The sequence below is a fragment of the Tachysurus fulvidraco genome, chromosome 7, assembly GCF_022655615.1.
Source record: "Tachysurus fulvidraco isolate hzauxx_2018 chromosome 7, HZAU_PFXX_2.0, whole genome shotgun sequence".
NCBI classification, from domain to species: domain Eukaryota; kingdom Metazoa; phylum Chordata; class Actinopteri; order Siluriformes; family Bagridae; genus Tachysurus; species Tachysurus fulvidraco.
Window position 1 is genome coordinate 16,767,055 of NC_062524.1, and position 14,421 is coordinate 16,781,475.

General features: G+C 39.6%; 1 protein-coding gene across 2 annotated transcripts in view; it reads left to right on the forward strand.

Moving 5' to 3' along the window:
• chrnb3a (cholinergic receptor nicotinic beta 3 subunit a) overlaps nt 1–9,257 on the forward strand; it is a 12,828-nt gene extending 3,571 nt beyond the window's left edge. The window contains exons 2-7 of one of the 2 annotated variants that reach the window (XM_047816909.1): nt 3,693–3,751; nt 3,905–4,056; nt 6,175–6,219; nt 6,357–6,466; nt 6,896–7,781; nt 8,177–9,257. In XM_047816909.1, the coding sequence (XP_047672865.1) occupies nt 3,943–4,056; nt 6,175–6,219; nt 6,357–6,466; nt 6,896–7,781; nt 8,177–8,311 (1,290 nt within the window). In that variant the 5' untranslated portion in view covers nt 3,693–3,751; nt 3,905–3,942 and the 3' untranslated portion in view covers nt 8,312–9,257. The remainder of the gene's footprint in view (nt 1–3,692; nt 3,752–3,904; nt 4,057–6,174; nt 6,220–6,356; nt 6,467–6,895; nt 7,782–8,176) is intronic. The other variant, XM_027134824.2, reaches the window with a different exon arrangement.
• Nucleotides 9,258–14,421: the final 5,164 nt, after the last annotated feature.

Here is a 14,421-nt window from a genome sequence, read left to right on the forward strand (position 1 = left end):
TCTCAGCCATGAGATAAGGGATGTGGTTTCAGTTTATAAATCCTGGGAAAGGAGATGTGGCCTCAGAATCTCTCAAATCCAAGATAAATGGGTGTGACCACCTTTTGTTCCATTAAAAATGTGTGGCCTTTATGTCTCTTTGCCTTAAAACAAGAGATGTGATATGGCTTTAGTATATCAGGCCCAGAAAAGACGTGTGGCCTCAAGTTTATTAGGTCTGGTTCAGTTTATGAGTTACTGTATGTAAAGGTAGATGAAAAATTTTCTGCGTTGTTGTTTCTTTGCTCGACATCATCGACATAATGAGCTCCAGTCCTCTGTGCTTAAACCCCCCGCAAAAAGCATCTGGTTCATTTCCTTAATTCATTAGTGAGGAGTTGCAGTAACTGTGGCATGTGTTCTGCAGTGTGTGTGTGTGTGTGTGTGTGTGTGTGTGTGTGTGTGTGTGTGTGTGTGTGTGTGTGTGTAATGCCTCAAGCTTCTGTCTGAGGTGATCATGTCTCAGCGGTCACTGAGTCAGCCGGAGAGCTCAAAGGAGAGTGGACCAGCTGTCACTCCATTACTTTGTACCCTGCTCATCCTCCTGGGAATCAGCCAATCAGACGCTTACGACCTTAAAACCCTCAGCCAATCAGATATGGAGAGAATAATGCACGTGAACTTGAAACTAAATCTAATAAGTGATAAACATTGCTGACTGAATCTCTATGGAAATCTAAAGAATTAAAGTATTAACCTTTATTAAGGTTAATATTCTTTTCTGCTAACTAGCCTACTAGCTTACCCGATGTAATGTGCCAGGGGTCTCATTTATAAAACTGTGCGTAGGATCCCTACTAAAAGTTTACGTGCCCCCAAAAGCCAAAAATGGCGTACGGCAAAAAAAATTCCGATTTATAAAACGTGCGTACGCACACGTGTAAGCAATGTTCCCTTTATAAATCACAGATCACCCGCAGATGTGCGTACGTGAACCAGCCTCAAATCCCGCCCTGTACACGCCCATTTTTAACCATAAATAGTCAGTGCAAATCACTGCACGGGCACAAGAGTGGACCTCGTTATAATGAGTTTCCTCTGCGCTCTGTGTGTTTAAAATTGGGGTGAGGAGCCAGCGTCTTAGGGGTAGCCACTGTCGCCTGCAGGTCATAATTATATTTTATTTATATATAGAATTATATATATATTATATAATCATATATAAAAGCAACATTGTTATAATTATATTAAAAACAAAATTGTTACATTTTCTACTTTTTAATATTGTTAAACTCACCAAGAAGCCAGCCATCACGTACTGCGCCTGCATTTAGTCTGTTCCCTACACTGTTATGTGTCAAGATAAAGGAATCATGTGTTGAACCAGGCCAGCGTGCCACAATGTTTGTGAGGATCATGTTGGAGTCACATATGATTTGCACATTAATAGAATGCACATGCTTTCTGTTAACATAAGCAAATTCATTTTCAGATGGTGCCCGTATAGCAACATGAGCGCAGTCAATTGCGCCGATTACATTTGGGAAACCAGACATTGCTGCAAATTGCATTTTAATTTCGGCCTGTTCTCACACAGTGTAGGGGAACCTGATGTATCGAGTACTCATATTAAGTATACCATTCAAACGACAGTTATTATGGCACTCAGGGACGGCTGTGATCTACCAGACCTATAGGGTGAGATGATAGATTCCAATAGAATTATTTCATATACAAAAAGGTCTTAGACACAAAGTTGAGAATCACTTATAGTTTTTTTAATATAAATAATTTACCTGTCTCCCAATTCCTGCTGGAAACAGCCGGTTGCCAAGAACCCTAGAGTGGTGAGGACTTGTATTTGGACTGGGATGGCATGGTTCCGGCATGTTTCCCTCTCTAATACTGGACCCAATTCAACACATATATCTAAGAGCACAGCTCTATGGAATCTAAAATCAGCTTATTAGCCAGTCATCATAATGGGCCAGGAAATCCTCATGGTCCCTGAAAACTCGTTCTCTCCTTATTCTCCCATTGGCGTAATCCTCCAACAGTGCCAGCAGTGCCATCATGAAGCATTACATACCCTGGTCACTGGAGGATTTGTATGTTTCTAGCAATTAGACTGATCGTTAACACCTTGACAAAATCACAGAATTAATTTGTGGGCGAAAATTTAAGACGAAAATGTTATACTGAGTACATACTTCTTCATGACGGTTTTGTAATGAACACCGTAATAGTTAGGACAGATGATGAGTAGCGATTGTGCTTCATGACAGTATTTGCAGACTTTGACATTTTATGATATATGTACATTAAGGAAAATGTTTCGTTTTTACACTGTGTTCTGCAGTTCTCTAATAAAAGGGTATGTCATGCTATTCTGTATGACATGTAGTCGCTCCATCTCCTCCTGCGCTCCCGTTGTGGACAATGTGACTGTAAAGCAGCGCTGATTATTCATTCATTCATTCATTCATCTTCTACCGCTTATTCTAACAACTCGGGTCACGAGGAGCCTGTGCCTATCCTCATGCATCATTGGGCATCAAGGCAGGATACACCCTGGACGGAGTAGCGCTGATTATTATTATTATTTTTTTATTTTTAATACATTTTGAATTACGTTTGGATTTTACTAGATGTATATAGCCTAAAACAATCGGCACAAATAACACTGTTGGATTTAATCTTCATGATAATGTGAATATAACGTATGAAAAGGAGTGAAAATTAAATGTCATTGATTTCTTATAATTGTTCTTCTCACATGAATTTTCTACAATCTAACTTCAGTTCACGACCTCACCATCTGTGTCGCCAATTCCCTTTGTCTTCAGAATGTGCGTACGCACGTCTCAAAGTTTGCTTATAGGTGCACACATTTTCCCATCAAGTTTGTTTTTTATGGATCACAACCTTTGCGTGAAAACTGGCGTATGCACTTTTCCAGCCCCGTTTTGTGCATACGCACACTTTATAAATGAGACCCTTGGGCTTCTCTGAGAGCGTAAGCCATTAGGCTAAAATGAGTTTACTGATAATCTGTGTAAACTATAGCTAACCTGAGCTAACCTGACGAGATATATGTTCTTTACCTTTTTAAGAACATGAGATTATGTGACATCCTGACAGGATGTCTAACAGTACATAGTCATAAATATTCCTAAATCTGTTCTGAGAACATTAGCCAACTAGCTAACAGGCTCGTACTGCTAATTTGTGCAAACCACAACTAACATGAGCTAACTTGACAGGATTTCTGAGGTAAATTATTTGTCTCCTAACATCTATAATTATTTTTCAATTTTTCTCCCATTTTGGTGTCTAAAATTTCTCTTTCTTTTTTAAACCTCTTTTTATTTCTCACACATTTACTCTGTATTTATATTTAAAAAAATGTTTTTCCTCTCATGCTTTCTGTCTGTTGATCTCAGTATGATTATTCATTGTATCACCATCTGTCGCTCCTTTTTTGTCTTTTTCAATTTTTCTATCACTTTCATGATCTCTCTCTCTCTCTCTCTCTCTCTCTCTCTCTCTCTGTCTTTCTGTATATCATTCTATATGTCTATGCTTTCCATCACCATCTATGGCATCTTTCTTTCTTTCTTTCTTTTTTTCTTTCTTTCTTTCTTTCTTTCTTTCTTTCTTTCTTTCTTTCTTTCTTTCTTTCTTTCTTTATTTCTATCTCTGTCTCTTGCCAGCTTGAGTTCTCTGTGTCTGGGAAAAAACTGTTTTCTCATTCCATCCTTCCATTTCACTTGTAGTTTCTCCATATTTCTTTATTTTTCCCTCTTTCTGTCTATTTCTCTCTTTCTAAAAATATTCATACCTCCTGTTTTGTCTCTCTCTGTCCTGCTCTGCTGCTCTCTCTCTCTCTTTCTCTCTCTCTCTCTCCCTCTCCCTCTCCCTCCAGCTTCAGAGGAGTTGTTGTCTTTGGCCGAACTGGAGGACATGCTGTTGAGGAAACTTTTTCATGGTTATCAGAAGTGGGTGAGACCTGTCTTACACGCCAATGACTCCATCACTGTCCGCTTCGGCCTCAAGATCTCACAGCTGGTGGACGTGGTAAGTTTCTCACACTTTCTCTCTCTCTCACACACACACACATGCACTATCACACATACAACGTAAAAATACACACTATGGAAAATACTGCCAAGTATTCCAGGTGTGTTGCTTCTGTACGACTGCACAAAGCTAACACACCTGCCAAGTATTCCAGGTGTGTTGCTTCTGTACGACTGCACAAAGCTAACACATACACCTAATACAGGTTCACATGTTCAGCTCTCTGTTTGATGCTCAGATTTTTTTGTGAGTTCAGATGAGACAGACAAAAACACTCTAAGCATCTGAAAAGTTACATCAAGTATTTTATCCAAGCTGTGCACCAGGGAAACAGCCTGTCAAGAGAAAAAGTGCACTGCCAAACACAGAGCGTGGCTGTAACGCTTGAAGATCCATTAAGGGCTCTAGTAGGAACAAAAAAGGAGAGAAATGAAGCGTGTAATGGATTTGGGAGGTGTACTGAAGTACAATAAGTGTGAAATACTGATGCTAACAAGGGCAAAGATGGATGGCATACTTTGGCTGTAGACACACATACACACACACACACACACACACACACACACACACACACACACACACACACACACACACACTATGACATTTCTTATAACCACACACACACACACACACACACACACACACACACTATGGCATTTCTTACCATACTGTAACTACATACACACACTCACTATAACATTTCATATCATAACCACACACACACTGCCATTTCAAATCATAACCCCACACACACCTACACACGATTTTAATGTTGCAAATTCCACATTTAGTGTTTTATCAGCAAAAACACAGAAACAAACTATGCCATTTTATATTATAACCACACACACACACACACACACACACACACACACACACACACACACACACACACACACACACACACACACACACAGTAAATCAGTAGAATTGATAGTTTAGTTTATGGTCTGGGACTCAGGAGCACTGATTTGTGTCTGTGTGTATGATTTAAGACTTCCCCAAACCCACACACACACACACACACCACACACACACACCACACACACAGTATAAGTCACTCAACAGTTTGAAACAGGATAGAAAACCTTTCAGCTCAGCTTGCTGAGGAAGCTTGTTGTACAGAAAGTGAATTATGTTAATGTGCTAACACTCGCTGAATCGATGGGAAGCGGAGATCTGGAGATTGCTTTCCTGCTCTAATGGAGCCTATGTTCAATTCGTACATATTCTGATGATCTTTATACCACAGGGCTGTTAAATTCTCTGATCTGATTAGCCAGGAGGTTTCTAGAGCAGCAACTCTGATGGCACTGTTTCTAACAGAAGAACGTTTCTATAGTAACCTACACAGGAACGTGTGTGATGAGTTCTTCACGTGTCCTGAGCCTTTCCTAATGAGAAGAGGGAACACTTACATGTCAACAGGAAGCAGCTCGGAGGCTAATCTTGTGTAACACTGAAGCTCTTTGGTCTCAGGAATTATTCATTTACATAGTCCTCTGCCATGCATACATATTCACACTCTCTTGGTCTCAGTGAATGTGATTCACTGATCTACGAAAAAAAAACAAAAAAACAACAACAACAGTGTGTTTAATTCAATGCAATCAGTTCAAATAAATAAGTTTATATAATGAACCATGCTGACTTTCAATAAAACAGGAAACAAAGTAAATACCCTTTGACCATCAGTATACATATACATTAGTGATTATTGTAATATAACTAAGAGATGGCTTTAAACATTGCAGTAAAACTCTTTGGCTCCTTCTGGTGGTAAGTCTGCTTCATCGTCTTTCTTTCCCAGTCTGTAGGATCGATAAACTCGATTTTCTCTCTAGTCTAATTTGACTAACGCGTCTTTATGTGACTGCTACACTCAAACAAGGTCCATTCCTGAGACAAAATGGAGTAAAACAGCATTTTCTGTAGCACTGTAGCCAGATCAACGATCACTTTAAAGACTATTTTCTGGATTAGTGGTTCGATGTGAACAGAAAATTTGATGTCTGTGTGTCAACATGAAACTAAATTTAATTTCATTTGTATTGTAACGCTTACCTGCTTATGTTCTCTGCTGCCGCCTCATCTGTGCCTGTCTCTTTTCTCTAGGATGAAAAGAACCAGCTCATGACTACTAACGTCTGGTTGTGGCAGGTAAACACACTGCTTCTATGAACCGTTCAGTCATTTCATGAAATTAGGGTATTCTTGTATTTTGAAGGCTTCCAGGTTCTGAGGACATTGTCGTTGAATATTCGTCTCTCACATCACTGTACGTTTATGTTTTGTAGGAGTGGACGGACTATAAGCTGAGCTGGAACCCGGAGAATTATGGGGGAATTACATCTATCCGAGTGCCATCTGAGAACATCTGGCTGCCAGACATTGTCCTGTATGAAAAGTAAGACCCAAGGTGTTCACTACAAATCAGTGCATCTTCTCCTCAGTCATTATTTTATCAAATAAATCAATATTTGTAATGTTTTTTACATAAAATAATTAAAAAATATCTTTACACAATACCAAAATCAAACAGTTCCAGTTATACCCGGCTAACACAGTTAGTCTCGGTTTTAGTTGTTACTTCAGAAAGGAACCTGCTAGGGCAATTTTCATGGAAACACAGTCTGACTAATCAGAATTAAACATCCAACATTCTATATCATTCACAAAGAGTAATGGTAAGCATGGAGAAACCAACCAAAAAGCTTTTCAAAAGCAAGTCCCACCTACTTAATATTGCCGAGCTCTGATTGGCTGAAAGACTCCTGCACCTGAAAGAATGGACAGTTTTTTTTCATCTCTCTGTCTCTCTCTTCTTCTCTCTCAGTGCTGACGGACGTTTTGAGGGCTCCCTGATGACCAAAGCGATCGTCAAATACAATGGTACAGTGACGTGGACTCCTCCAGCCAGTTACAAGTCGGCCTGCACCATGGACGTCACGTTCTTCCCTTTCGACCGGCAAAACTGTTCGATGAAGTTCGGTTCATGGACGTACGATGGCACCATGGTGGATCTGACACTGATCGACCCCTATGTGGACCGCAAGGACTTTTTCGACAACGGTGAGTGGGAGATCCTGGACGCCAGCGGGCAGCGAGGGAGCCGCCGCGACGGAATCTACTCATATCCGTTCCTCACCTACTCCTTCATCCTGAAGCGGCTACCTTTGTTCTACACGCTATTCCTGATCATCCCTTGCCTTGGCCTCTCTTTCCTCACTGTGCTTGTATTCTATCTCCCATCGGACGAAGGTGAGAAGCTCTCGCTGTCCACGTCCGTGCTGGTCTCGCTCACTGTCTTCCTCCTGGTCATCGAGGAGATCATCCCGTCCTCGTCCAAGGTGATCCCGCTCATTGGCGAGTATCTGCTTTTCATCATGATCTTTGTCACCTTCTCCATCATCGTCACCGTCTTTGTCATTAACGTGCACCACCGCTCATCGGCCACCTACCACCCAATGGCACCATGGGTAAGAAGGCTCTTCCTGCAGAGTTTACCCAGAATGCTGTGCATGCGTGGCCACACCGATCGCTACCTCTATGCTGACACTGAGCCGCACCGGAGTCCAGAGCTGAAGCGTGGGATGAAGAAGGGAATGAAGAAGTGTGTGGGAGGAAAAGAGGACGAGTCCTGGGTGGCTATGATGGAAAAGGCCACCAGTTCCGTGCGCTACATATCCAGACACATCAAGAAGGAGCATTTTATCAGAGAGGTACAGTATGGGTTGATTGTTTTATTGAAATGTTCCCTTTGAGGATTAAACAAAACATGTTGGTGTTCCGAATTCTATACTTCTGCATTGGACTGGTTTTCCATCTGTATCACACTGGTTAAGGCATTGGGCTACTGGCTGAAAGTTAAACTCCAAGCTTCCACAGTTCCTGGTTGTAGGTCGGACCAGCCGACATTATTACGGCCAACAAACCTAGAGTTAACATGTTTTTTTTATAGTTGTTGTCTCTTGTTGGATTCTGTATATTTAATCTGTATTTATTGTAAAACTGTGAGAATACATTAGTGTTTATAGTCCTGTGTGTGTGTGTGTGTGTGTGTGTGTGTGTGTGTGTGTGTGTGTGTGTGTGTGTGTGTGTGTGTTTGTGTTTTCAGGTGGTTCAAGATTGGAAGTTTGTGGCTCAGGTGTTGGACCGGATCTTCCTGTGGGTCTTTCTCACCGTGTCTGTAGTCGGCACCATCCTCATCTTCACTCCGGCACTGAACATGTACCTCAGCAGCTCTCCCTAAAATTACTCTCCAGCCATATTACCAAACACACACAGGGAATTAAAGACAGCTTTTCTTAAACACACTTCACAATAACGTTCACCAGTCATATAACAACCATTCTGTCAAATTGTTCAGATCAGACCTCAGATATTTACCAAAATATACATTTCAATACACAACAAACGTGATATAATGTATAAAGTATCGTTTCCATGGCAACAGCTCGATTATGTGGGCAGGCTTAAAATCCACGGATTAAAATTAAAAGCGAGAGACATTTGTAACTTATATGCTTACTTATCTTGGTAAAATGATCAATGCTCAGCCTCTGGTACCGCCCACTTCACATCACATCGATCATGACTGGTTGTTGATTATTTTCCTGTAAAAGCACAGGGAGTGAAAGTAGACGTGCTTCATTCCTCTTACAGCAAAGCAGTTTGACATTGACAGTTAAACCCTTTACAACCCCTTACCAAAATCTGTAGTAATCCTTTATGCAAAAATATAAAAAAAAATAATAAAAAGCCATAATCGATTCTTTCAGGAACACTTTTTTCAAAATAACAGATACTACAGTGCATAGATGATAGCATGAAGACACAGAAAATGTGTGTATGTGTTGAATTTGATGAAGAAATAATACATCTGATTATCTACACCACCCCATATTTATTCATTTCCATGTCTAATGTGTTTCCCTGTATAGTGTTTATTTTTAATACAACATATGATACAAACCTGCAGCAAATGTATTTTAATCATTTATTTGGCTCGTTACCTGTCTGTCTGTACACTCTGTGACGGTCAGATCTATGCTGTCGATGTCTGCATTAACGCGTGACTGTGTGTTGTAACCGAATGATTTCTGACTAACCGAAGTCCTGACTTTTTTAAGTTGAATGACATGAATTAAAAAACACGGGCAGCTCAAAGAGATCAAATAAATAAATGACAACTTTTAGTTGCGGGTCCGCGTTCAAAAGGGTTATTTGGTTTGTGACTCAGGTGAAACTTTGTCTATTTATCACTGAGTTATGCTTCAGTGAGGCATTTCTTTATTTTCTTTACTAAAAGATTAATGATATAAAACCCTGAGAGTGTTAATAGATATGTGAGGAAAATTTTTTATAGGTGGACAGTTTTGAAATGTTTTTGTAATAGAAAGGATCTTGATGGAACATCTGGTACACTTAGTGATTATTTTCAGTTTGTCCTGAGGGTCCACAGACTTTTGCACTTGACTGTATATTTTTTTGTCTTGGCAGCTGAATTGAATTTTGGGACTAAATCTGTGATTCGTGCTTTGCGTTATTAGGTTTGTCTGAAGATTCGATTCACCTCACAGAACCTGCAAAAACATGTTAAGTGTAAAGAGGGGGTAGGGTAGGGTAGGGGGGGTAAACTTTTGAGCAGGATTATCTGTGTAAATTGTACAATTGTACAATTGAAATCACAAATTATCCCCTACCTACATTGGAATGTTCATGAAACTGAGGTCTTAACAAACATCACTTCCTGCTTCCTGGAGCCATTTAAGATTCAGTCTTGAGGTCCAAGGTGTTATATATATATATTATACACTGAATGGATGTTGCACTACAGTTACATGAACAGCAGGGGGCAGTACGACTTGGTTAATAAATAAATATTTCTATATCTATTCTTTGACTATTCTATCAAATAAATAACACTAAATATTATATGCTCATCTATTTGTAATTGTAATATAAGTAGCTACTAAAACAATATAATGAAGGCTTTATTGGGATTCATTTCCATAACAGGTTTGTTTATAAAACTATGGATCGATTAAGCCGAATAGGATCGATTTGTCTAAATTATATAATTACCAGATTGATGTTTCTAAGCTACATACACAAGATTTGACTTTCTAACTAACGAGATAGATCTGTTCTATTAATTTATGTCATCAACGCTTAAATACTGGCCAAGAACACCAGAGATTAACAGGAAGAAGGGTCAACAGAACAGGAAAAAGTTGTAAGAGACTTTCAAGTGAACCAAGTGAAGAAAATCCCTGGAAGGCATCTTTATCACCAGGAGATGTTCAAATGTACGGAGGTCTTTGGACATGACTCTGTGAATATTATTAAATGTGTTTTGGTCAAAGGACGAACCATCGTACCTACACACCTGTACACCTGTGCACCTACACACCTGTACATCTGCACACCTACACACCTGTACATCTGTACATCTGCACACCTACACAACTGTACACCTGCACACCTGTACACCTGAGCCGGGCCATGATCTTGTTGAATGCTGATCTTTAAAGCAGTTACAAAGGGAAGAAACTGACCTGTTTAGACTTTATAACAAACCTGATCAGTGCGAGTTCTGACTTTCAGTTCACTCTGAAACCTGTGAAGAAAATCTACAGCTTGATAAATACAGACCATTCAAACGATATATTATCATGACTGATACAATACCATGTGGAGTTTGCACTACATTTAGATGATCAGCAGGGGGCAGTATGACTTTGAGTAGACCACAATCTTTGATCTCCACGTTCCTCCAGAGGCATTTCAGTGTGACGAACCTTCAAAGTACTACAAATAGCGTAACAACCGTAGCGTACGGTCTACACATTAAATATGTCTATATGTGCAGTAGATACAGTATAACAACACAACTGCGTGTGCTATGTTGCTGTTATATAAAAGCTACATATATATAGGCAGATCTCGAAGAAGCCACAATCTTTTACGGCATGTTCACTTGCTTGCTAGCTATCTTTTACATTTACATTTCATTTTTGGCATTTAGCAGACACTCTTATCCAGAGTGACTTACATTTTTATTTCAATTTATACAACTGAACAATTGAGGGTTAAGGGCCTTACTCAGGGGCCCAGCAGTGGCAGATTGGTGGTCCTAGGATTTGAACTCATGAGCTTCCAATCAGTAGTCCAACACCTTAAACACTAGGGTACCACATCCCACATACCATCTTTTGATAGCTACCTTTAGCTGGTTAGTGTGTTCCTTGTTATCTTCTCCTGACAATCTTTCATATTTATTTTAATGCAACAGTTTAATGGAATGGAATTTTACATCAGCGGAGTGATACGCACACTGAAAAGTCCTTATATGGGTATAGCGTGCACAGGCACTCCTGGAACGCTACTCTATATGCGGTAAATTTTTCTGTTAGGTGATTTCTGTTTATTTAACATTCAAATAAAGTGCTAACACTTTAATAGTCACTGAGCTTAAAAGCCACGTGAAAGGTTTCAGGAAAGAGGAGGTAGCACTGAATTACTCTCCTTATGTGGAGTTTCCATTCAATTTCCAATTTCCAAAATCCAATTTCATGGCTTTATTTACATATTGTTTACAAGATGTCACACGGGGCAATTTGACCACAGATTAGTCACTTAATCATTTATAACATCATCATCTTTCCACACACTTATGTCAGTCAAAATATCCTCAGCTGTAAGAATCGAAATCTGGATCCATATTCATATTCAAGAATTGGTCAACTAAGAAAACCAACACTGAAAAGAGCTTTCCATCTTTTTCCAGAACAGAATTTCACTAGCAGTTTGATAGCAAAGGCTCAATTCAATTCAATTCAATTCATATTTATTTGTTTTAACAATGGACAGTGTCTCAAAGCAGCTTTACAGTAGATAAGAAACATAATACAAAAGTTTGATATTATACAAAGATTAATATAAAACAAAAATTCAAGAGTAATATTAAACTTCTATTTAAATGTGTTTGTATTTATCCCTAATGAAGAAGTCTGAGGTGACCGAGGTGATGAAAACCTCCCTTAGATGGAAGAGGAAGAATCCTTGAGAGGAACCAGACTCAAAAGTGAACCTCATCCTCATTTGGGTGACACTGGAGGGTGTGATTATAAATACAGTATATAGTCCCAACAATTGTGTACTGATTAGGAGGTTGTAGTTGGCATCTCCTCTTAGAATACGTCATGATACGGAACACAAGTGGAGGTGGTACAAGCTCTGGGTGCCTCTGGATGTGTAGAAAAAAGAGAAGCAGTAGAGAGGAATTAGCGTAGCTGCTGTTCATAATATTACCAAGCACTAGATAATAATGTGCATTTGATCAGATGTACTAGAGCACAAGATTCTGTGTATGGCTAACTAAAGAGATAAGTCTTTAATCTACATCTAGCCCCGAACACTATCAGGAAGTCTATTCCAAAGTTTGGGAGCTAAATACGAAAACCCTCTACCGCCTTTAGTAGACTTTTATATATCTGGGAACTACCAGAAGTCCTGAGTTTTGTGATCTCAGAGAGCATGAAGGATTGTAACGTGTAGTGACGTCCACTGAGCTGAGGCCGACTCTAAGAATCCAGAGACATCTCCAGTTAGACACTGTGATACTAAGGAGATCCGAAGTCCATGATACTTACACCAATGGGTGATATGGGTGATATGATTTTAAGATGCATTGCCACACGTATTTCATTACTTTTGTGGTAATGTCTGAAGTGTACCATGGACTCTGTAACATTTTTTGTGGAAAAAATGCCTTGGTTACCATTTCAAGCCATTCTAGTGTGGTATAGAAAGCCTGCAGGAACATTCAGCTCGATTCGCGCCAGTTCTCATTAATATCCAATGAGCTATGCTGCTTGGCTCCGATTGGCTAACCGCTAGGATACTAGGATCCCAGGAGACTAGGATACTGTTGGAAAAAAATCTTAGTAGAAATAATTAAAATATTATTCCTTACAATACTATAACCAAAGTAAAGTATTAGGCCTTGCAAAATATTACAATTGCTGTCATAAGACATATGTAGGTGATGTTGTAGGCCAAAGATGTTTATTGCAACCAGATTCGGGGCTGTTAGGCCTAGTCAGTCTGAGCACATTTGTAATAACAACTTGTTATGTAGAAGGGAAAATACCATTGTTCCCAGACCTTAGCTCATAAATTGTTATGGAAAGTGAAGAACACCATGGTTCTCAGACCTTGGTCCATAGCAATAACATGTTATGTAGAATGAAAAAAACAGTGGTCCACAGACCTAGGCCCTGAGAAATAAAGGGAGGAAAATCCATAAATGGGCATATGGGTGAAAGGTAATGGGAAATAAGGGGAAATTGGGTCAGTGTATTTAGAAAACATAGGAGATGATTCCGGTAAATAAGGTGATATGGCACCTGGGCTCCTAGGAGTGCCAGGGTATATATTGAGAAGATATCTGAGGTTTTTTTTTTTTTGGTTCTTCGGGGGCGAAGGTGTGTGTGTGTGCATGTGGGGGCGCGTGCCCGTGTCCGCGGGTCAAGGTGGGTGGTTTTTATTTTTGCAAGGACGTCACGAGAGTTCTTGTTTTTCTTGATTGATTTTGCATGACATGCTCTTTTTGGGGGTTTTCATTTGTTACTTTGAATTTGGCAATTTGTTACTTTTAATTTGGCAATTTGTTACTTTTAATTTGGCAATTTGTTACTTTGAATTTGGCAATTTGTTACTTTGAATTTGGCAAATTATAATTTGTTGGCTGATTGACCATAATAAAGAAGTTTGCTCATTCTCATCCAGGTCTGAGGAGTTTTCTCAGTATTTTTGTAGTAATTATAGAGTTAACAGTGAAATTTAACTAAAGGCCTAAGTGAAGAGATCACCCTGTGATGTGTCGACTTGGAGACCGGCTCTGAGTTCCGACAATACTAGAGCATGACTATTCATTCACCCAGCGCAATAAGTAGCGTAGGCTAGAGGAACTTTGTTTACAATCACCTGGAATTGCGGCAGAATATGACCCTGAATCTGAAGAGGAGACAGAAGCACCAGAAGAACCACAACCAGCTCGTTTAGCCATGGATGTATCTGGATGGTAATTTAACCATTCAAGTAAACCATCAAGCATTTTGAAACTTAATAAAATGTATTCGTGGCAATTGTCTTCTGACATTTTCACGTTTAAACCATTTGTTCCACTCACAGATGACAAAAAGGACGATGCCTGCATTTTCTTCAGAGTGCTTTTAATTCACGTCTTTCATATCATTCTGCGAGAGATCCGTTCAATTATTGCAATAGAATTCCAGCCTTTGCTGTACTCCCCAAAGTTGACGAAGTCTCTCTCTTTAAAATGCGTTGAACAGA